General features: G+C 42.7%; 1 protein-coding gene across 1 annotated transcript in view; it reads left to right on the top strand.

Moving 5' to 3' along the window:
• Nucleotides 1–24234, top strand: part of CTNND2 (catenin delta 2) — a 1220390-nt gene that overhangs the window by 150775 nt on the left and 1045381 nt on the right. Inside the window, exon 6 of the mRNA XM_044295464.1 lies at nt 20564–21128. Within this exon, the coding sequence (XP_044151399.1) occupies nt 20564–21128 (565 nt within the window). The remainder of the gene's footprint in view (nt 1–20563; nt 21129–24234) is intronic.

Genomic DNA, 24234 nt, shown 5'->3' with positions numbered 1-24234 from the left:
ACTTGTGTTAATTCATAGTTTTGATGCCTTAAGTGTGAATCTACGATTTTCATAGTCATGAAAATAAAGAAAACTCTTTGAATGAGAAGGCGTGTCCAAACTTTTGGTCTGTACTGTATATACACTCACCTAAAAAATTATTTATTATGAACACCATACTAATACGGTGTTGGACCCCTTTTTGCCTTTAGAACTGCCTTAATTCTACGTGGCATTGATTAAACAAGGTGCTGATAGCATTCTTTAGAAATGTTGGCCCATATTGATAGGATACCATCTTGCAGTTGATGGAGAATTGAGGGATGCACATCCAGGGCACGAAGCTTCCGTTCCACCACATCCCCAAGATGCTCTATTGGGTTGAGATCTGGTGACTGTGGGGGCCATTTTAGTACAGTGAAGTCATTGTCATGTTCAAGAAACCAATTTGAAATGATTCGAGCTTTGTGACATGGTGGATTATCCTGCTGGAAGTAGCCATCAGAGGATGGGTACATGGTGGTCATGAAGGGATGGACATGGTCAGAAACAATGCTCAGGTATCCTGTGGCATTTAAACAATGGCTAATTGTTTAAATGCCACAGGACCACCACCACCAGCCTGCACAGTGGTAACAAGGCATGATGGATACATGTTCTCATTCTGTTTACGCCAAATTCGGACTCTACCATTTGAATGTCTCAACAGAAATCGAGACTCATCAGACCAGGCAACATTTTTCCAGTCTTCAACAGTCCAATTTTGGTGAGCTCGTGCAAATTGTAGCCTCTTTTTCCTATTTGTAGTGGAGATGAGTGGTACCCGGTGGGGTCTTCTGCTGTTGTAGCCCATCCCCCCCAAGGTTGTGCATGTTGTGGCTTCACAAATGCTTTGCTGCATACCTTGATTGTAACGAGTGGTTATTTCCGTCAACGTTGCTCTTCCATCAGCTTGAAACAGTCGGCCCATTCTCCTCTGACCTCTAGCATCAACAAGGCATTTTCACCCACAGGACTGCCGCATACTGGATGTTTTTCCCTTTTCACACCATTCTTTGTAAACCCTAGAAATGGTTGTGCGTGAAAATCCCAGTAACTGAGCAGATTGTGAAATACTCAGACCACCGACGCGTCTGGCACCAACAACCATGCCACGCTCAAAATTGCTTAAATCACCTTTCCCATTCTGACATTCAGTTTGGAGTTCAGGAGATTGTCTTGACCAGGACCACAACCCTACATGCATTGAAGCAACGTGATTGGTTGACTAGATAATCGCATTAATGAGAAATAGAACAGGTGTTCCTAATAATTCTTTAGGTGAGTGTATGTATATATATATATATATATATATATATATATACAGTTGCAAGAAAAAGTATGTGAACCCTTTGGAATGATATGGATTTCTGCACAAATTGGTCATAAAATGTGATCTGATCTCCATCTATCCATCTAAGTCACAACAATAGACAATCACAGTCTGCTTAAACTAATAACACACAAAGAATTAAATGTTACCATGTTTCTATTGAACACACCATGTAAACACCGTGGAAAAAGTATGTGAACCCTTGGATTTAATAACTGGTTGACCCTCCTTTGGCAGCAATAACTTAAATCAAACATTTCCTGTAGTTGCAGATCAGATGTGCACAACGGTCAGGAGTAATTCTTGACCATTCCTCTTTACAGAACTGTTTCAGTTCAGCAATATTCCTGGGATGTCTGGTGTGAATCTTTTCTTAAGGTCATGCCACAGCATCTCAATCGGGTTGAGGTTTAGGACTGTGACTGGGCCGCTCCAGAAGGAGTATTTTCTTCTGTTTAAGCCATTCTGTTGCTATGGGTCGTTGTCCTGTTGCAGCACCCATCTTCTGTTGATCTTCAGCTGGTGGACAGATGGCCTCAAGTTCTCCTGCAAAATGTCTTGATAAACTTGGGAATTTATTTTTCCTTCTATGATAGCAATCCATCCAGACCCTGATGTAGCAAAGCAGCCCCAAACCATGATGCCCCCACCACCATACTTCACAGTTGGGATGAGGTTTTGATGTCGGTGTGCTGTGCCTCTTTTTCTCCACACAGTCATCCTTACAGGACAGTTACTCCTAGGGAGAGTAGCAGCAGTGCTGAACATTCTCCATTTATAGACAATTTGTCTTACCGTGGACTGATGAACAGCAAGGCTTTTGGAGATACTTTTATAACCCTTTCCAGCTTTATGCAAGTCAACAATTCTTAATTGTAGGTCTTCTGAGAGCTCTTTTGTGTGAGGCATCATTCACATCATGCAATACTTCTTGTGAAAAGCAAACCCAGAACTGGTGTGTGTTTTTTAAAGGGCAGGGCAGCTGTAACCAACACCTCCAATCTCATCTCATTGATTGGACACCAGTTGGCTGACACCTCACTCCAATTAGCTCTTGGAGATGTCATTAGTCTAGGGGTTCACATACTTTTTCCACCTGCATTGTGAATGTTTACATGGTGTGTTCAATAATAACATGGTAACATTTAATTATTTGTGTGTTATTAGTTTAAGCAGACTGTGATTGTCTATTGTTGTGACTTAGATGAAGATCAGATCACCTTTTATGACCAATTTGTGCAGAAATCCATATAATTCCAAAGGGTTCACATACTTTTTCTTGCAACTGTATATATATATATATATATATATATATATATATATACAGTGCCTTGCAAAAGTATTCACCCCCTTGACTTTTTTTGTATTTTGTTGCCTGACAACCTGGAATTAAAACATGGATTGTTTGAGGATATACATCATTTAATTTATAGAACATGCCCACAACTTTAAAGATGTTACATTATTTATATTTTTTATTGTGAAGCAAACAAATAGGACAAAATATCTGAAAAAGTACCTCCCTAAATCTGAACCTCCCTAAAGTCAATACTTTGTAGAGCCACCTTTTGTGGCAATCACAGCTCCAATTCGTTTTGGATAAGTCTCTATGAGCTTGCCACTTCTTACCATTGGAATTTTTGCCCATTCCTCCTTACAAAACTACTCCAGCTCCTTGGTTGGATGGTTTACACTTGTGAATAGCAATCTTTAAGTCTGAACACATTTCTATTGGAATGAGATCTGGGCTTTGACTAGGCCATTCCAACACATTTACATGTTTCCCCTATCCTTCTGTGCTGCCAGAGGATAGATCATCAGTTTAAACATGTGTAAACTTAACCACTTCAGCCCCGCTAGGTGAAACCCCCTTCATGACCAGAGCACTTTTTACACTTCGGCACTACACTACTTTCACCGTTTATCGCTCGGTCATGCAACTTACCATACAAATGAATTTTACCTCCTTTTCTTCTCAATAATAGAGCTTTCATTTGGTGGTATTTCATTGCTGCTGGCATTTTTACTTTTTTGTTATTAATCAAAATGTAACGATTTTTTGCAAAAAAATGACATTTTTCACTTTCAGCTGTAAAATTTTGCAAAAAAAACGACATCCATATATAAATTTCTCGCCAAATTTATTGTTCTACATGTCTTTGATAAAAAAAAAATGTTTGGGCAAAAAAAAATGGTTTGGGTAAAAGTTATAGCATTTACAAACTATGGTACAAAAATGTGAATTTCCGCTTTTTGAAACAGCTCTGACTTTCTGAGCACCTGTCATGTTTCCTGAGGTTCTACAATGCCCAAACAGTAGAAAACCCCCACAAATGACCCCATTTCGGAAAGTAGACACCCTAAGGTATTCGCTAATGGGTATAGTGAGTTCATAGAACTTTTTATTTTTTGTCACAAGTTAGCGGAAAATGATGATGATTTTATTTTTTTTATTTTTTCTTGCAAAGTCTCATATTCTCAAAAAAATCATCATATTCCACTAACTTGCGACAAAAAATAAAAAATTCTAGGAACTCACCATGCCCCTCACAGAATACCTTGGGGTGTCTTCTTTCCAAAATGGGGTCACTTGTGGGGTAGTTATACTGCCCTGGCAATTTAGGGGCCCAAATGTGTGAGAAGAACTTTGCAATCAAAATGTGTAAAAAATAACCAGTGAAATCCAAAAGGTGCACTTTGGAATATGTGCCCCTTTGCCCACCTTGGCAGCAAAAAAGTGTGACACATCTGGTATCGCCGTACTCAGGAGAAGTTGGGGAATGTGTTTTGGGGTGTCATTTTACATATACCCATGCTGGGTGAGAAAAATATCTTGGTCAAATGCCAACTTTGTATAAAAAAATGGGAAAAGTTGTCTTTTGCCAAGATATTTCTCTCATCCAGCATGGGTATATGTAAAATGACACCCCAAAACACATTCCCCAACTTCTCCTGAGTACGGCGATACCAGATGTGTCACACTTTTTTGCTGCCAAGGTGGGCAAAGGGGCACATATTCCAAAGTGCACCTTTCAGATTTTGCAGGCCATTTTTTACACATTTTGATTGCAAGGTACTTCTCACACATTTGGGCCCCTAAATTGCCAGGGCAGTATAACTACGCCACAAGTGACCCCATTTTGGAAAGAAGACACCCCAAGGTATTCCGTGAGGGGCATGGCGAGTTCCTAGAATTTTTTATTTTTTGTCACAAGTTAGCGGAAAATGATGATTTTTTTTTTCTCTTTTTTCCTTACAAAGTCTCATATTCCACTAACTTGCGACAAAAAATAAAAAATTCTAGGAACTCGCCATGCCCCTCACGGAATACCTTGGGGTGTCTTCTTTCCAAAATGGGGTCACTTGTGGCGTAGTTATACTGCCCTGGCAATTTAGGGGCCCATATGTGTGAGAAGTACTTTGCAATCAAAATCTGTAAAAAATGACCGGTGAAATCCGAAAGGTGCACTTTGGAATATGTGCCCCTTTGCCCACCTTGGCATCAAAAAAGTGTCACACATCTGGTATCGCCGTACTCAGGAGAAGTTGGGGAATGTGTTTTGGGGTGTCATTTTACATATACCCATGCTGAATGGACGTCTGAATGGAGCCTTACAGGGGGGTTATCAATGACAGGGGGTGATCAGGGTGATCACCCCCCTGTCAATGATCACCCCTCCTGTAAGGCTCCATTAAGACATCCGCATGATTTTTTACGGATCCATGGATACATGGATCGGATCCACAAAACACATGCGGACGTCTGAATGGAGCCTTAGGCTACTTTCACACTTGCGCTTGATCGGATCCGTTCTGAACGGATCCGATCATATTAATGCAGACGGAGGCTCCGTTCAGTACGGATCCGTCTGCATTAATAACTTAGAAAAATTTCGCAAGTGCGCAAGTAGCCTGAGCGGATCCGTTCAGACTTTCAATGTAAAGTCAATGGGGGACGGATCCGCTTGAAGATTGAGCCATATGGTGACATCTTCAAGCGGATCCGTTCCCATTGACTTACATTGTAAGTCTGAACGGATCCGCTCGCCTCCGCACGGCCAGGCGGACACCCGAACGCTGCAAGCAGCGTTCAGCTGTCCGCCTGTCCGTGCGGAGGCGAGCGGAGGCGAGCGGAGCGGAGGCTGAACGCCGCCAGACTGATGCAGTCTGAGCGGATCCGCTCCATTCAGACTGCATCAGGGCTGGACGGAGGCGTTCGGGTCCGCTTGTGAGCTCCTTCAAACGGAGCTCACGAACGGACCTATGAACGCTAGTGTGAAAGTAGCCTTACAGGGGGGTTATCAATGACAGGGGGTGATCAGGGTGATCACCCCCCTGTCACTGATCACCCCCCCTGTAAGGCTCCATTCAGACATCCGCATGATTTTTTACGGATCCATGGATACATGGATCGGATCCACAAAACGCATGCGGACGTCTGAATGGAGCCTTACAGGGGGGTTATCAATGACAGGGGGTGATCAGGGTGATCACCCCCCTGTCACTGATCACCCCCCCCTGTAAGGCTCCATTCAGACATCCGCATGATTTTTTACGGATCCATGGATACATGGATCGGATCCACAAAACGCATGCGGATGTCTGAATGGAGCCTTACAGGGGGGTTATCAATGACAGGGGGTGATCAGGGTGATCAGGGTGATCACCCCCCTGTCACTGATCACCCCCCCTGTAAGGCTCCATTCAGACGTCCGCATGTGTTTTGTGGATCCGATCCATGTATCCATGGATCCGTAAAAATCATGCGGACGTCTGAATGGAGCCTTACAGGGGGGTGATCAATGACAGGGGGGTGATCAATGACAGGGGGTGATCAGGGAGTGTATATGGGTGATCACCCGCCTGTCATTGATCACCCCCCTGTAAGGCTCCATTCAGACGTCCACATGATTTTTACGGATCCATGGATACATGGATCGGATCCACAAAACACATGCGGACGTCTGAATGGAGCCTTACAGGGGGGTGATCAGGGAGTGTATATGGGTGATCATCCGCCTGTCATTGATCACCCCCTGTAAGGCTCCATTCAGACGTCTGCATGTGTTTTGCGGATCCGATCCATGGATCCGTAAAAATCATGCGGACGTCTGAATGGAGCCTTACAGGGGGGTGATCAATGACAGGGGGGTGATCAATGACAGGGGGTGATCAGGGAGTGCATATGGGTGATCACCCGCCTGTCATTGATCACCCCCCTGTAAGGCTCCATTCAGACGTCCGTATGCTTTTTGCGGATCCGATCCATGTATCCGTGGATCCGTAAAAATCATACGGACGTCTGAACGGAGCCTGACAGGGGGGTGATCAATGACAGGGGGGTGATCAGGGAGTTTATATGGGGTGATCATGGGTGATCAGGGGTTTATAAGGGGTTAATAAGTGACGGGGGGGGGGGGTGTAGTGTAGTGTAGTGTGGTGTTTGGTGCGACTGTACTGACCTACCTGAGTCCTCTGGTGGTCGATCCTAACAAAAGGGACCACCAGAGGACCAGGTAGGAGGTATATTAGACGCTGTTATGAAAACAGCGTCTAATATACCTGTTAGGGGTTAAAAAATTCGGATCTCCAGCCTGCCAGCGAGCGATCGCCGCTGGCAGGCTGGAGATCCACTCGCTTACCTTCCGTTCCTGTGAGCGCGCGCGCCTGTGTGCGCACGTTCACAGGAAATCTCGCGTCTCGCGAGAAGACGCGTATATGCGTCCAGGAGGAATAAAGCAACCACCTCCCGGACGCATATATGCGTACAGCGGTCGGGAGGTGGATAAGTGCCTAACCCCTTTATGGCTGTAATGTAACAAAATACCCAAAAAGTCAAGGGGGATGAATATTTTTGCAAGGCACTGTGTGTGTATATATATATATATTTTTTTTTTTTTATTAAATATTTTTTGCTATTACTCCATTCATTTTGAGCCAGTCTTTTTCAGGTATTGCTTTTTTTTCCAACTTAAAGGGCTATTGCCATTAGATATCCAGATAAGTCATCAATATAGGATCCTTGCCCACACCTGGGAACGGAGCTGTTTTCGGCAGCCCCTGACACTAGCAACTAAATAATAGACATTGCCAGAAACAGTTGGAATAACCGTTCAAGAATGATGATCAATTTAGTTATTTTTTTTATTTTTTTATCTATTTCCCGGCGGTCCCCTAGAGATTAAAGGGATTCTGTCACCAGGTTTCACCCCCTTCAGATAAAAATATAGTTATGTTCAGGGAGCTTTAACCATTCCTAATGTGGTCTTATAAATGTAATCTGTAGGCTCATTTTGCTAAAAATACGCTATTACTAACCTGTCATTCATAAAAATAGGGTGCCCAAGGGGATGTAAATGGCTCCAAGCTGCCGCCCGCACCCGCTGCCGTTCGTGCCCAGTGCCGCCTCATAATCTTCTGTGACGCCTCCTGCTCGCTCTCTCTCTCCCTCCCCCTCCTCCTGCTGTAAGATTGCTGTGACGTCTCCTGCTCTCCCTCCCTCCCCCCTCCTCCTGCTGTGACGTCTCCTGCTCTCCCTCCCTCCTCCCTCCTCCTGCTGTAACATTGCAATGTTGCAGCAGGAGGAGGGGGGAGGGAGGGAGAGCAGGAGGCGTCACAGCAATCTTACAGCAGGAGGAGGGAGGGAGAGCAGGAGACGTCACAGCAGGAGGAGGGGGGAGGGAGGGAGAGCAGGAGACGTCACTCTCAATATTGATGACCAATAATCAGGACATCAATTGGCTGCCTTCCCTTCATTGTTTACCTGCTTACCATCGACATCACAGCGGTGAGAAGGTGTAATTATAACCCATCCCATTCACTTCTATGGGGCGGCTAGTTGTTATTCAATTGTATAGTACAGAGTTGTCCCGTTGACGTAAATGGGACGGCTTGTAATTAAACCTGCTCACCGCTGCGTTGTTGGAATGAATGAAGGGAAGCCAGCGCTTGCACAGAGCCCAGCCTTCTCTTCAACCAGCTGATTGGTGGGGGTGCCGGGTGTGATATTGATGACCTATCCTGAGGATAAACCCCAATAACCCTTAAAAGGGTTGATCACTCTGTTAGCACTTATTAAAACTGGAAAGAAAGTAGGGACATATTCCACTTACTAATATTTCATCTGGTTTCCTTGCTATTTGAAGCCAAGCCCCCTCCTGTCCTGCTCTCACCACGCCCCCTCCTGTCCTGCTCTCACCACGCCCCCTCCTGTCCTGCTTTCACCATGCCCCTCCTATCCTGCTCTCACCACGGTCCCCTCCTGTCCTGCTCTCACCACGGCCCCTCCTGTCCTGCTCTCACCACGGCCCCCTCCTGCCCTGCTCTCACCACGCCCCCTCCTGTCCTGCTTTCACCATGCCCCCTCCTGTTCTGCTCTCAAAGCTGCCTGTCTCTTCTCCATCCCTGCAGGTGCCATGGAGGAGCAACCTCGTTCATGCCTGAAGGAGTGTGCTGCTGTCTGAGTCTTAAAACACTCTGCTTGTATCAGAGGTGCTTTCCTTCTGGGACTGGCACTCCTGGCTGCACAGGGCTGGCAGGGGCTTAGCAGGGACATTTGGTAAAAACTGAAATAAAGAAATTTTTGCAGGAGGAAGGGAGACTGTAAGGAGAAGCTGTGATGGCAGATGCAGACTCTGCCCCCTCTGTCTCTCCTGTATTGAGAGTATCCTGCTGTATGTGAGGATGTAGCAGAGCTAGGATGGTGTTGTGGACCACAAACGGTGAGGAATCCAAGTGTCTGTACTGGTTATGGCCCCTCTGCTCTGTGTTCTTATCATGGACATGTTTATTACAGCCAGACCAACAGTTCAGGAGCTTTAACCCTTTCTGTGCTGCCAGTATGGCTGAGGTCAGTGATGGCAGCAGTAGTAGTGAAATATAATTACACGCACTTCATATGTTTTAAAGGCTTTTATCGACAATTACTTGACATTTATGCAGAGTCAGTATTTGCAGTGTTGGACCTTCTTTTTCAGGACCTCTGCAATTCGACTGGGCATGCTCTCAATCAACTTCTGGGCCAATTCCTGACCGATAGCAACCCATTCTTTCATAATCACTTCTTGGAGTTTGTCAGAATTAGTGGGTTTTTGTTTGTCCACCCGCCTCTTGAGGATTGACCACAAGTTCTCAATGGGATTAAGATCTGGGGAGTTTCCAGGCCATGTCAACGTTTTAGTCCCCGAGCCACTTAGTTATCATTTTTGCCTTATGGCACGGTGCTCCATCGTGCCGGAAAATGCATTGTTCTTCACCAAACTGTTCTTGGATTGTTGGAAGAAGTTGCTGTTGGAGGGTTTTTTGGTACCATTCTTTGTTCATGGCTGTGTTTTTGGGCAAAATTGTGAGTGAGCCCACTCCCTTGGATGAGAAGCAACCCCACACATGAATGGTCTCAGGATGCTTTACTGTTGGCATGACACAGGACTGATGGTAGCGCTCACCTTTTCTTCTCCAGACAAGCCTTTTTTTCAGATGCCCCAAACAATCGGAAAGAGGCTTCATCAGAGAATATGACTTTGCCCCAGTCCTCAGCAGTCCATTCACCATATTTTCTGCAGAAGATCAATCTGTCCCTGATGTTTATTTTGGAGAGAAGTGGCTTCTTTGCTGCCCTTCTTGACACCAGGCCATCTTCCAAAAGTCTTTGCCTTACTGTGCGTGCAGATGCGCTCACACCTGCCTGCTGCCATTCCTGAGCAAGCTCAAAACTGGTGGCACTCTGATCCCGCAGCTAAATCCTCTTTAGGAGACGATCCTGGCGCTTGCTGGACTTTTCTTGGATGCCCTGAAGCCTTCTTAACAAGAATTGAACCTCTTTGCTTGAAGTTCTTGATGATCCTATAAATTGTTGATTGATGTGCAATCATAGTAGCCACAATATCCTTGCCTGTGTAGCCATTTTTATGCAACGCAATGATGGCTGCACTCGTCTCTTTGCAGGTCACCATGGTTAACAATGGAAGAACAATGATTTCAAGCATCACCCTCCTTTTAACAGGTCAAGTCTGCCATTTTAACCCAATCAGCCTGACATAATGATCTCCAGCCTTGTGCTCGTCAACATTCTCACCAGAGTTAACAAGATGATTACTGAAATGATCTCAGCAGGTCCTTTAATGACAGCAATGAAATGCAGTGGAAAGTTTTTTGAGGGAGTAAGTTAATTTTCATGGCAAAGAAGGACTATGCAATTCATCTGATCACTCTTCATAACATTCTGGAGTATATGCAAATTGCTATTATAAAAACTTAAGCAGCTACTTTTCAATATTTATGTTATTCTCAAAACTTTTGGCCATGACTGCATATAGTGATATGTGACCCCCCCCCCCCATACAGTGGTATGTGACCCCACCACAGTGCACTGTATACACTGATGTGTGCTCTCTCCTTCCTGCACACTGTATATAGTGATATGTGACACCCCCACCACCACTGTATATAGAGATCCGTGACCCCCTGTACACTGTATATACAGGTGTGTGAGCCCCTGTACATTTTAAATAGAGATGTCTGACTACACTTGTTCCCCAGGTGAAGGTCAGTCATATTTTCATAGATTTCTAGGCTGTCAGCTCAGAGTAAGTTGATGATAGACAGGGGGCTCCTCGCTATGTGAGCAGATCAATTTGTACAAATTTATTCATCAGAGTTCTTGTGCAACAAAGATCTGTCCCCCCCACTCTAAAAATCCCTCTCCTCCGGCAGTCCGTGCACCTAAACAAAAATCTCTGACAGCTAAGAGCTGCTATAGATTTCTGGCTTCATTTGAGTCAGAAAACTGGCGAAAAGGAACATGAAAATGTCACGCCCTTTTTTTATTTTTTTTAGAGGCGCAGTTAAAAAGTTGCAAACACATAGTTTACAAGTTCTTAACGCCACTTTTCAGAAACAAGGAAAATGATAAATCTCCCTCTCTATTCATTCTGTTCATGGCTTCTGTTCCTTCTATTACTATGTAGCTTACTGCTGGGACTGGGGCATTCCTTCTATTGCTATGTCTGTACAGCAGTTTTTTCTTACTGTCTGAGGGGCTCTTGTCTCTATGTGGCAAAACAGGTTGGCGGAGATGTCATGTGACTGCTCCTCTGAAGATACTTGCTGAAATGTATGCTGAGGTTTTTACTTTCACTTTACAGCTGCTCCTCCCTTTTAAGGACCAGTTCATGTCTGAAGTCACTTTTTGAGGCTATGGCCTCTTTCATACAGGTGTTGCGGGTGAGGGCCAGATAGGATGCTGGTGCGATCAGGGAAAATCGTTGCGTTCTTCAGTTGTTTCCGTGTGAGTGCAATGCGGTTTGCACGCATGTGATAAAAAACTAAATGTTTGGTACCCAGACCCGAACCCGGACTTCTTCACTGAAGTTCGGGTTTGGGTTTGGTGTTCTGTAAATCTTATTATTCTCTATTATAACATGGTTATAGTGGAAAATAATAGCATTCTTTAACCACTTCACATCTGGGCCATTTCCCCCTTCCTGACAGAGCCATTTTTTGCAAATCTGACATGTCTCTTTATATGGTAATAACTTTAAAACACTTTTACTTATCCAGGCCATTCTGAGATTGTTTTCTCGTCATATATTGTACTTCCTGAAAAAAAAATCATTTTTAATTATAAAAAAATACCAATTTTACCAAAAATTATTAATAATTTCCAAATTTCTCTATATTCATAATAGATAGTAATACCTCCAAAAATAGTTATTACTTTACATTCCCCATATGTCTACTTCATGTTTGGATCATTTTGTGAATGTAATTTTATTTTTTGGGGACGTTAGAAGGCTTAGCAGTTTAGAAGCAAATCTTGAACTTTCTCAGAAAATTTCCAACACCCACTTTTTAAAGACCAGTTCAGGTCTGAAGTCACTTTGTGAGGCTTACATAATAGAAAACACCCAAAATGACCCCATTTTAGAAACTACACCCCTCAAGGTATACAAAAATTGTTAACCCTTTAGGTGTTTCACAAGAATTAATGGAAAATGGAGATTAAATTTCAGAATTCAACTTTTTGGGCAGATTTTCCATTTTAATCCATGTTTTCCAGTAACAAATCAAGGGTTAACAGCCAAACAAAACTCAATATTTATTGCCCTGATTCTGTAGTTTACAGAAACACCCCATATGTGGTCGCACACTGCTGTATGGCCACACGGCAGGCCGCAGAAGGAAAGGAACGCCGTATGGTTTTTGGAAGGCAGATTTTACTGGACTAGTTTTTCTGACACCATGATGTCCCATTTGAAGCCCCACTGATGCACCCCTAGAGTTTACACTCCAAAAAAAGTGACTCATTTTGGAAAATACACCCCTCAAGGTATTCAAAACTGATTGTTCAACCTTTGGTAACCCTTTAGGTGTTCCACAAGAGTTAATGGAATATGGAGATTAAATTTCTGAATTTCTATATTTTGGCAAATTTTCAATTTTCATAATTTTTTTCCAGTAACAAAGCAAGGGTTTACAGCCAAACAAAACTCAATATTTATTGCCCTAATTCTGTAGTTTACAGAAACAATCCATATGTGTTCATAAACTGCTGTATGGCCACACGGCAGGGCGCAGTAGGAAAGGAACACCATATGGTTTTTTGAAGGCAGATTCTGAAGACCCCTGGAATAGAAACTCCCAAAAAGTGAACCCATTTAAGAAACTACACCCCTAAAGATATTCAAAACTGATTTTACAAACTGTGTTAACCCTTTAGTTGTTCCACAAGAATTAATGGAAAATTTGAGATGAAATTTCAGAATTTCACTTTTCACAAATTTCCATTTTAATCCATTTTTCCAATAACAAAGCAAGGGTTAACAGCCAAACAAAGCTCAATATTTATTGCCCTGATTCTCTAGTTTACAGAAATCCCCCATATGTGGTCATAAACTGCTGTACGGGCACACGGCAGGGTGCAGAAGGACAGGAGCACCGTGTGGTTTTTTTTAAGGTAGATTTTGCTGGACTTGTTTTTTGACACAATGTCACATTTGAAGACCGCCCCCCGCCCCCCCCCCCCCCCCCCCCGTGGCACCCCTAGAGTAGAAACTCCCAAATAGTTACCCCATTTTGGATAAGGTGGCAGTTTTGTTGGTACTATTTTAGGGTACATATGATTTTTTGTTGCTCTTTATTACACTTTTTGTGAGGCAAGGTAACAAAAAATAGTTGTTTTGGCACCGTTTTTATTTTTTATTTACAATGTTCATCTGACAGGTTAGATTATGTGCTATTTTTATAGAGCAGGTAGTTACAGACGCGACAATACCAAATATGACTATTTTTTGGGTTGTTTGTTTCAGTTAATAAAGCATTTTTGAAAAAATATTTTTTTTTTGGGTGTCTCTATATTCTGAAAGCCATAATTTTTTTTTATTTTTTTTTTGGGCGACTGTCTTATTTAGGGCTCATTTTTTTCGGTATGAGATGACGGTTTGATTGGTACTATTTTAGGGTGCATATGACTTTTTTATTGCTTGGTATTACACTTTTTGTGATGTAAGGTGACAAAAAAAGGCTTTTTTGACACTTTTTTATTTATTTATTTTTACGGTGTTTACCTGAGGGGTTAGGTCATTTGATATTTTTATAGAGCCAGTCGATATGGAGACATAATATGTCTACTTTTCTATTTTTCTCTATTTAAAAAAAATATATATATTTACTTTTTTTACTTGAAACCTTACATTTGTTTTGTAAAACTTAATTTTTTTTAACTTCTTTTTTAACTTTATTTTTTGTTCAACTTTTGGGGTCTGATCCTCTTTACAATGCATTAATAATACATTTGTATTGTAATGCATTGGCTGTAAGTGTATTACACAGTGTAATACACTTACAGTTTCCTGTGAGATCCATGGGGCCTGCCATCAGGTCCTCATCACAGCAGCATGAGGACCCGATGGCCACCCCGCACCCGGCAGAATACCTCACGTGCTATGGTCAGTGTTGACCGCGGCAGTGCAAGGGCTAATGCGCCAGCAACAGTGTTTTCAACTATGTCGGCTATCAGTGACTGCCGGACCCCTGCAGGTGATAGGGTAAGCGCAGCTGCGATTATTTTATATACTATATCCCAATGTATTAAAACCATTATCACTGTATTCTTTGTGTTAAATTGGTGGCCTTGTTTGTCACTGCCCCACTACTTTTGTTAGGAACATTATTTATTAAACTACCACTATTCCGATTTTTCCCTTCATCACCACTCCCCTTCTCTACTTGCTCTGTGTGCAGTTTCCAGCTTAGCAGTGTTTAGTTTACCAGTAAGGTCTATTTATTCTGATTTCCTGCCCATGTAACAAAATTCTGTCTGTTTACCGATTCTGATTTTCAGCTGCCTGCCCTGACCTTAGCCTGTCTACTAGGGCTGCACGATATGGGAATTTTGTGCGATTGCGATTAGGGCCCTAAAAATTGCGATAACGATATGCAATGCAATATTTTAAGGGAATTGTGCTAGAGGTCTATTTGCTTGGATTTTCCCATATGAGCCGCTGACGCGGCTGGGTATGACAGTTGTGGGGGGATCTGTGGAGGACGCTGTGTTGTGGGGGGATCTGTGGAGGACGCTGTGTTGTGGGGGGATCTGTGGAGGACACTGTGTTGTGGGGGGATCTGTGGAGGACGCTGTGTTGTGGGGGGATCTGTGGAGGACGCTGTGTTGTGGGGGGATCTTTGGAGGACGCTGTGTTGTGGGGGGGATCTGTGGAGGACGCTGTGTTGTGGAGGGATCTGTGGAGGATGCTGTGTTGTGGCGGGATCTGTGGAGGACGCTGTGTTGTGGGGGGATCTGTGGAGGACGCTGTGTTGTGGGGGATCTGTGGAGGACGCTGTTATATGGGGATCTGTGGAGGTCGCTGTTATATGAGGGATCTGTGGAGGACGCTGTTATATGGGGGATCTGTGGAGGACTCTGTTATATGGGGGATCTGTGGAGGACTCTGTTATATGGGGGATCTGTGGAGGACTCTGTTATATGGGGGATCTGTGGAGGACTCTGTTATATGGGGGATCTGTGGAGGACGCTGTTTTGGGGGACCTGTGGAGGACGCTGTTATGGGGGACCTGTGGATGGCACTGTTATGGGGGACCTGTGGATGGCACTGTTATGGGGGATGTGTGCTATAACACATAGGGCCATGAAGGGGGCCAGCATAAGACATATAGCATCTTATGCTGGTCCCCCTCATGGCCCTATGTGTCCCCTCATGTGTCCTAAACTGCGCACATAGCTGGCTTTGCGTGTAAAGTATTTTACTAGTGTGTGAAACAATCTCTCTCCTATTGATAACAGGTCCGGCCTCTGTACTCACTGTCACTATGAATGCACGGCAGCGAGCTGGCCGGCCGGCGCGTGACTGACGTCACTTAGTAACGCTCCTCCCACTTCAGGAAGCAGGAGTGTTACTAAGTGACGTCAGTCACGCGCCGGCCGGCCCGCTCGCTGCAGTGCATTGCATTAATTATGACAGTGAGTACAGAGGCTGGAACTGTTATCAATAGGAGAGAGCTAGTAAAATACTTTACATGCAAAGGCAGTTATGTGCGCAGGGCCCCTTTATATATAATCGCTGCATTTTCAGGTTGGCCAAATCGCCATATCGCATTTGCCGCTTATCGCGATTCGATTATTTTTTCGATTTATCGTGCAGCCCTACTGTCTACCGTACTGACCCTTTGCTGCCTGCCTTGACCTTGGATAGCTTCACAGATCTGCATGAAATCTGCCTGCCTTGACCCCTGACTGTTACCCCAACTACCTTGGTCCTTCGTGCCAGTGTCTCAGACCCCCTTGAGTCAGCTGCCAACTACACCTGGACTATTCCTAGAGGCTAGGGACCTGGTGGTTCCCCTGCAGAAAAGGCTAAACCCCTATATATGGGTTAAAGAGTGAATACGAGGGGATCGCCAAGATAATGCCCCTAGGTCTAGCCCAAAGTCAAACCAGTTACTTGATACAGTTGGTCCACACCCACTGCCCTTTACACTGTGCATGTGGCACAGTCTAATAGGCATACCGTCATGGCGGGCCTTTGTTAGTTTATGGCAGTGCATGGTCATGCCGCAGTTGCATTTGCGTGGGAGGGTGGTATGGGGACGGAGAAAGCAGTTACCCTTTGTCTTAATGCCTAGATTCCATTATATTGATTTTGATAACTCTGATCCTGACTGATACAGTGGTAGCCTAGTTTTCGTCAGTTTCTGCTGTGTTTGGCCCAATATTAGCTCCACCTGTAGGTGTAAGGCTAACATTGATTTTAAGATTCTGATGAAATCAGAATAGTGCTCACTGAAATGGAGATCCTTCCACCCTGAATGAACCTCCAGCATTCAGGACCGTGTGGGAAAGATCTCTCCTCCAGGAGAGTGTATCCAGGACACAAAGAAAGAGATTAAAGCTCCAGGGAATATGCAGAGCATAGCAATCCCCAGCGTGATACAGCAATTCCCTCCAATAACGAGACAAGGCGACGTTTTGAGGGATCAAGAAGAACTGACTGTACTTTATGTACAGCCTCTTTTATTCACACACAAGAAAACATAGTACATAGGGTTTTGAAATACAACCAATCAGTATATTACAACACATACACAGCAACCAATCGTTCATGCCCCTAGGGGCCCAGAAGGGAGACTGCGACACAGGACAGATACAACACTTCCCCACAATGCATCATGGTTTCCTCCTCTCTGCCCTAAAGACAACCGAGAAGTAATCCAATTATCTCTCAGGACAAAGGGAAATCGCCAATACACATGTGGAGACAACAGGACAGACATCACCATTTAAACACACAATATCCTCCCTTCTGTCTGTGATATAATTATGGATTAACATAATCATCACAGACAGTAAAAATACAGTTTTCAAACATACACTGTAACTTTAAAACCATACATTTCATCTCCATAAAAATTACATATTTAAACTCAGCATACATCGAACATAAACACTTCCAAAAATCACACAAATCCCTCCAGCGGATCAAAAGTTAAGTGGAAGTCCTTTATGACCGACCGCAAGCACAATTTCCTGCCCAAAACAGTTCCATAGATTTGGGCTGTGCGGTCGGTCAATTTCATGCAGAAAAATGACTAAGTCCCATCTTCGAACGGGACTTAGTCTCTGGAGCTGAAAGTTCAGTATGGAAGAAGGTAAGGGTCAGCGGTGTTCATGTATTTGCGCATCCGATTTTAGTTCCACAGAATCTTTAGTATACACTGCTGACCGCGTTTGGTCCTATTAACAGTCCAGACATGCGGCACAATTCTGTTACACGGTTGTTGAAGGGTAATATGTCCCGGGGCCATAGTCGTAGGGCAGGAGGCTAGCCATAAGTTTTCTACAATGCCCAGTGGCAAATGGCAGTTTGTCACAAATAGAACGAATTGGAATGATTACCCGCCCAGTGTTTGCTGTAACATATATCGTACATCTGACACCCTCTGCTAAAAGGCATAGTGTCAGCTCCTGAGGCCACACCATCTCTTCTCTATGCATATATCACAGATTGTGAGAGGTACTTACCAGCAGCGCTGCATATTTACTGAAGATATTGGCAATAGGTTATATATTTTATAATTAATACTTTACATAGCTAGAAATTATGTTCTTCCCATTATATAGCCATCTAGTTAAATTATAAAATATGTATGAATCTGTTGTTGTTTTTTTAATCAAAGTCTAAGGAGATTATAGCAATTCATTTCTTTCTTGTGTTCCGATATGACACTGACAGCACACCCCTGGGTAGGCTCTCTCTGCTCTACCTCTACCTTCTTAGAAAAGAAAACAGGGAGACAAGCTCATGGATAGGACCGTATATGTGAAATATCAATAGGAGGTAATGTTAATTATCTTGAGTGGTTGTGCAAAAAGGCATAACACTTGTCAGAGCAGGAGGAGTGTATATCCCAAGGGCTTGCTGCACGACCTGTTGATCCCAGGATGTGCCGAACCTTGTCAGAACCAGATAGATAAATGAAGAAAGGTCAGCATGCTACTGACATCAGGGATGGCAGAAGGCTGATAGAGGTTGAATGCTTGAATTGTTTATTAGATTTAATTACATGTTTTGGAGCAGAACATGCACCTTCCTCCGATTACATCCAATGTTAAAAAATTGCCTCAGTATGGTATTTAAAAGAGCAACAAAATTGTGCCAAGCAGGGGGATGTGATGGTAGATTGTAGATCAGAGTGTGGAAAAAAACACTAGAATCCACAGGGAGACTGGAATGCATCAGAATGTAGATGGGGAGGAAGGCACATATATCAGCCTGTGAGGTAGGGGCATATCGCACAGACAGAATGTGTATTATTGAAGAGAGAGAGAGTAGAGTATGCACAGCAGTAACTGTCGAATACATTTAACCCCTCAGATGCCATGGTCAAATGTGACCATGGTATGGGCTCATACACACAGCCGTTGCGGTGCCCAATGCACGGGCAACATCTGTTTGGATTCTGCAGATGGATCCAGACACATTCAACTTCAATGGGTCCGTGATCCGTCCGCATATGCAAAAAAATAGAACATGTGCAGAGGCACAGAGAGAGAGCCTTTGTGTTCTGTGCCTCCATTCCGCACCGGACCTTCCAGATTGCAGACCCATCCAAGTGAATGGGTCCACATCTGTGATGTGGGGTGCACACGGCCAGTGCCAGTATATTGCAGAGGTGCTGTTTGCTCCTCCTAGCGAGGATTGGGAGAGCCAAGTGGAACACAATGTAATCCTACTGTATTGGTGTCTATGGGAGAAGCAATCTAATGATAGGGAACTATTGAAAAGTTTTTTAAAAAGTGTATATAAAAAAAAACTAAATATGAAAATTCTAATCTCCTCCTTTTCCCCAAAATTAAAATTAAAATACATAAAGAATTTAAAAAATAAACATGGGAATTGCCATGTGTGAAAATGGACATACTTTTAAAATATAATAATATTTATCCCATACGGAAAACTGCAAAATGGAAAAAAGTAAAAATGGCTGATTTGCTGTTTTTTGGTCGCTTCATCTCTCACAAAAAATTTAATAACTAGTGATCAAAAAGTCAAAATGGTATCAATAAAAAGTACAGATTGCCCCACAAAAAATGAGCCCTCACACAGCACAGATTCCCCCCCCCCCAATAACAGCGTCATCCCCAGATCCTCCAAAACAGTATCATCCACAGATGCCCCCATAACAGTGCATTATCCACAGATGCCCCATAACAGTGCGTCTTCCACAGATGGCCCCATAACAGTGCGTCTTCCACAGATGCCCCCATAACAGTGCGTCATCCACAGATGCCTTTTATAACAGTGCGTCATCCACAGATGCCCTCATAACAGTGTCATCCACAGAACCCCCATAATAGTGTCATCCACAGACCACCATTAGTTCAAAACCCACCAAAAGCACACCTTTTGGTTCAAAATATTTTTTTTATTTTCCTCCTCAAAAACCTAGGTGTGTCTTATCATCAGGTGCCTCTTATAAAGCGAAAAATATGGTACTTGTTTCACAAAAAACAAGCTCTCGTACGGCTATGTGAATGGAAAAATAAAAATGGGAAGGCTTGGAATAAAAACCAAAAATGGAAAATCATCTGGTCCTGAAAGGGTTAACCTGGTCAGGAACAGGATAGTTTATTTTTAAGAACCACAACTTTTCTTTATTTGTTGGGCTAGCAGGGTGACTTTTTAGGCCTTTTTTGTGCATAATGCAGGTTCCTTATTCTTATTTTTATATACAATGTAGGTGTATTTAAAAAAAGAAAATCTTTAGCCTTATGAAAAACTGTAAAAAATAAAATTGAAAATGTTCTGGTTCTGGTTATAATATATTATGACCCTAACGTAATACTAGGGTACCTTTTTATTTGTGTTTTTGGGTAGTGGTACAACAGCAATTAGTATGGGGAATGGTCACATTGCCACCGGAAACCAATAGAGGCAGTGACAGTTTCGCTGCATCTATTCTGTACACAGTTTTCTTTGCCATATTTCAGTTGTAGTCTGGGCTGTCAGTCTTTTACCCTGTCTCGAATGATTAGATAATTTTCAAGAAGCTAAGGATAAAAATAGATAGATAATGGGAATGAGGAACATATCTGATGAATTCTGTGATATAATTTATAAAATATAAAATATGCAAGACTAATGCAAGAGTTACAAAGATGTGTGTATTTTAGTATGCAATTTTTTTTTCTCTTTGCAGAACTCAAGTAGCAGAGTAGGTCATTTATCTAGTACTGAGCCGTCCCAATCACATGCTGCCTCTCACTCAAGAGAATCCTTTGTGCCAAGCCATGCGAGTGCTTTTCATTTGCCTGATTCTCCTCATTCTTCAACACTTTTTTATTCAAGTTCAACTTTGCCAGCACAGAGAGTTAGCTCTCCCTTATCAATGCAGCAAGTAGGCTCTCCAACCAAACTCCAGCGAGTGGGCTCCGCATCAGAAAGTACTGGCTACAATACCACGCAGAGAATGTCTTCTCCGAAACAATCTCCTAATCGCCTTGCCAAATCCTACAGTACCAGTTCACCTATCAACATAGTTGTATCATCAGCAGGTCCTTCTCCGTCATCTGCACAGGTGACCTCTCCTCCAACCATCCAGGCTAATATATCTTCTTCTCCTTTACATCAGCTGAGTTCAGCAATTGGATCATATGCCACTCTATCACCAACGAAACGAATAGTTATTTCTTCTGATCAGTACACTAAGCCTTCACAAGAACTGTTTGCCACAGCCACATTGCAGAGACCTGGCAGTTTAGCAGGTAATCCATCTCTTTTCTGTATATGTTTGACATCATAAATGCTTTACTGTAAACACATTATGTAATCCCTTTTGGTCTAAGCCATTTTAGAGCTTCATGATGAACCCAGATTACAGAAATTGGGTATAGTATGTGTCAATTTCCCTGCAAATATTTCAGCAATGGTTTTGCATATCCAAGTAATTCTGACACTGTTTTCCATGTTATATATTTATATACAGGTATTACTTCTTTTTTCTCTATTTTTTTATTATGTGTATGTTGCATGTTTTCATTTCATTTTTTTTACTTAATTTTCTTCAAGTTGTAAATAATGGCATTTTGTGAATATTTATTGATTTATTTATTTTTTGCATCAAGCCTATCTCGCAGAGCACGAGAAGCGCCAGAATTATGGAAAATTAGAAAATTATACACCTATATAAACCAACAAGTTATTTAACATGGAGGTCAGGATTTTTGCCATAAGTGTAATATAGAAGTGAAAAAAAATAGTTTCAATATTTTCACAGATGTGTAAATTTTAGGGCAGAGTATGAAATTTGAGAAATATATCTCAACATGGATTGTGCCATTTCACCTTTGTTTAGACAAAGTGTCTCTAACCCAGGGTTTCTCAACTCCGGTCCTCGAGACTCCCCTACCAGTCAGGATTTGAGAATATCCCACAGAATGAATACCTGTGGTACGTCCTGATGCATATCTAATATACCTGCTACCTGGTCCTCTGGTGGTCCATTCTGCTTGGATCGACCACCAGAGGACACATGCAGCTCTGTAAAGTATCACCAAACACCAGTAGACTACACCCCCCCCCTGTCACTTATTAACCCCCTGATCACCCCATACAGACTCACTGATCACCCCCCTGTCATTGATCACCCCCCTGTCATTGATTAACCCCCTGGAAGGCTCCATTCAGACGTCCGTATGTGTTTTACGGATCCATGGATCAGATCCGCAAAGCACATACGGACGTCTGAATGGAGCCTTACAGGGGGGTGATCAATGACAAGGGGGGTGATCACCCCATATAGACTCCCTGATCACCCCCCTGTAATTTATCACCCCCCTGTAAGGCTCCATTCAGATATCTGTATGTGTTTTACGGATCCACGGATCCATGGATCGGATCCGCAAAACACATACGGACCTCTGAATGAAGCCTTTACAGGGGGTGATCAATGACGGGGGTGATCAGGGAGTCTATATGGGGTGTCATTGATCACCCCCCTGTAAGGCTCCATTCAGACGTCCGTATGTGTTTTGCGGATCCATGGATCGGATCCGCAAAACACATACGGACGTCTGAATGGAGCCTTACAGGGAACTGATCAATGACAGGGGGGTAATCACCCCATATAGACTCCCTGATCACCCCCCTGTCATTGATCACCCCCCTGTCATTGATCACCCCCCTGTAAGGCTCCATTCAGACATCCGTATGTGTTTTACGGATCCACGGATCCATGGAGCAAAAAAGTGTCACACATGTGGTATCGCCGTACTCAGAAGAAGTTGGGCAATGTGTTTTGGGGTGTCTTTTTACATATACCCATGCTGGGTGAGAGAAATATCTCTCTAAAAGTCAACTTTTCCAATTTTTTTATACAAAGTTGTCATTTGACAGAGATATTTATCTCACCCAGCATGGGCATGTGTAAAAAGACACCCCAAAACACTTCAGCGATACCACATGTGTGACACTTTTTTGAAGCCTAGGTGGGCAAAAAGGCCCACATTCCAAAGAGCCCCTTTAGGATTTCACAGGGCATTTTTTACACATTTTGATTTCAAATTACTTCTCATGCATTAGGGCCCCTAAAATGCCAGGGCAGTATAACTACCACACAAGTGACCCCATTTTGGAAAGAAGACACCCCAAGGTATTTCGTGATAGGCATAGTGAGTTCATGGAAGTTTTTATTTTTGTCACAAGTTAGTGGAATATGAGACTTTGTAAGGAAAAAATAAATAAATAAAAAAATTATCATTTTCCGCTAACTTGTGACAAAAAATAAAAAGTTGTATGAACTCACTATGCCCATCAGCGAATACCTTAGGGTGTCTACTTTCCGAAATGGGGTCATTTGTGGGGTTTTTCTACTGTCTGGGCATTGTAGAACCTCAGGAAACATGACAGGTGCTCAGAAAGTCAGAGCTGCTTCAAAAAGCGGAAATTCACATTTTTGTACCATAGGTTGTAAACGCTATGGGCCAGATTTATCATTAGCTCAGGTCAGAATAATGGAGTAAAAAAGTCCCAAACGCTAAAACTGCGCACAAATTTGCGACTTTTTTCTGCTCGACACTATGCTCGCCAGTTTTCTGAAAGTGGGCATGTTTTCTTATGTAAATTAATCTCTAGACAGATCTACTATTGTGACTTTTTAAAAAGTCGCAAAAAAGTCGCAATTTCACTCCAATGAGGACCATGCTTATCTTATGAGACTTTTTAATAGAACATGCAACTTTTTCATAAAAACGTGCAACTTTTTAGTAAAGATGTGCGACTTTTGTAAAGCTGCTTACTGACGGATAAACTGCTACCGGCAAACCACATTTATTACAGTCTTAAATCTGACTTGGCTAAAACTGACTTTAGCCATATGTGAAAGTGGAGTGAGCTGTTAGAGTAATGATAAATCTGGCCCTTTTACCCAAACCATTTTTTTTTACCCAAACATTTTTTTTTTTAAATCAAAGGCATGTAGAACAATAAATTTAGAGGAAAATTTATATAGAAATTTAGTTTAAAAAAAAAATTACAATTGAAAGTGAAAAATGTAATTTTTTTGCAAAATTTTTGGTAAATGTCAATTGATAACAAAAACAGTAAAAATGTCAGCAGCAATGAAATATCACCAAATGAAAGCTCTATTAGTAAGAAGAAAAGGAGGTAAAGTTCATTTGGGTGGTAAGTTGCATGACCGAACAATAAACCGTGAAAGTAGTGTAGTGCAGAATTGTAAAAAGTGGTCTGGTCATTAAGGGTGTTTAAGCTAGGGAAGCTGAGGTGGTTAAAGAAAGATGTAGGGACAATTTTGCGAGACGTCTCATACTTACTTAACAAAACGGATGATCTTGAAAATAGACTCAGAAGAAA

This window comes from Bufo gargarizans, chromosome 5 (genome assembly GCF_014858855.1).
Source record: "Bufo gargarizans isolate SCDJY-AF-19 chromosome 5, ASM1485885v1, whole genome shotgun sequence".
In the NCBI taxonomy this organism is placed as follows: Eukaryota; Metazoa; Chordata; class Amphibia; order Anura; family Bufonidae; genus Bufo; species Bufo gargarizans.
This window is presented reverse-complemented; position numbering and strand designations above follow the sequence as displayed.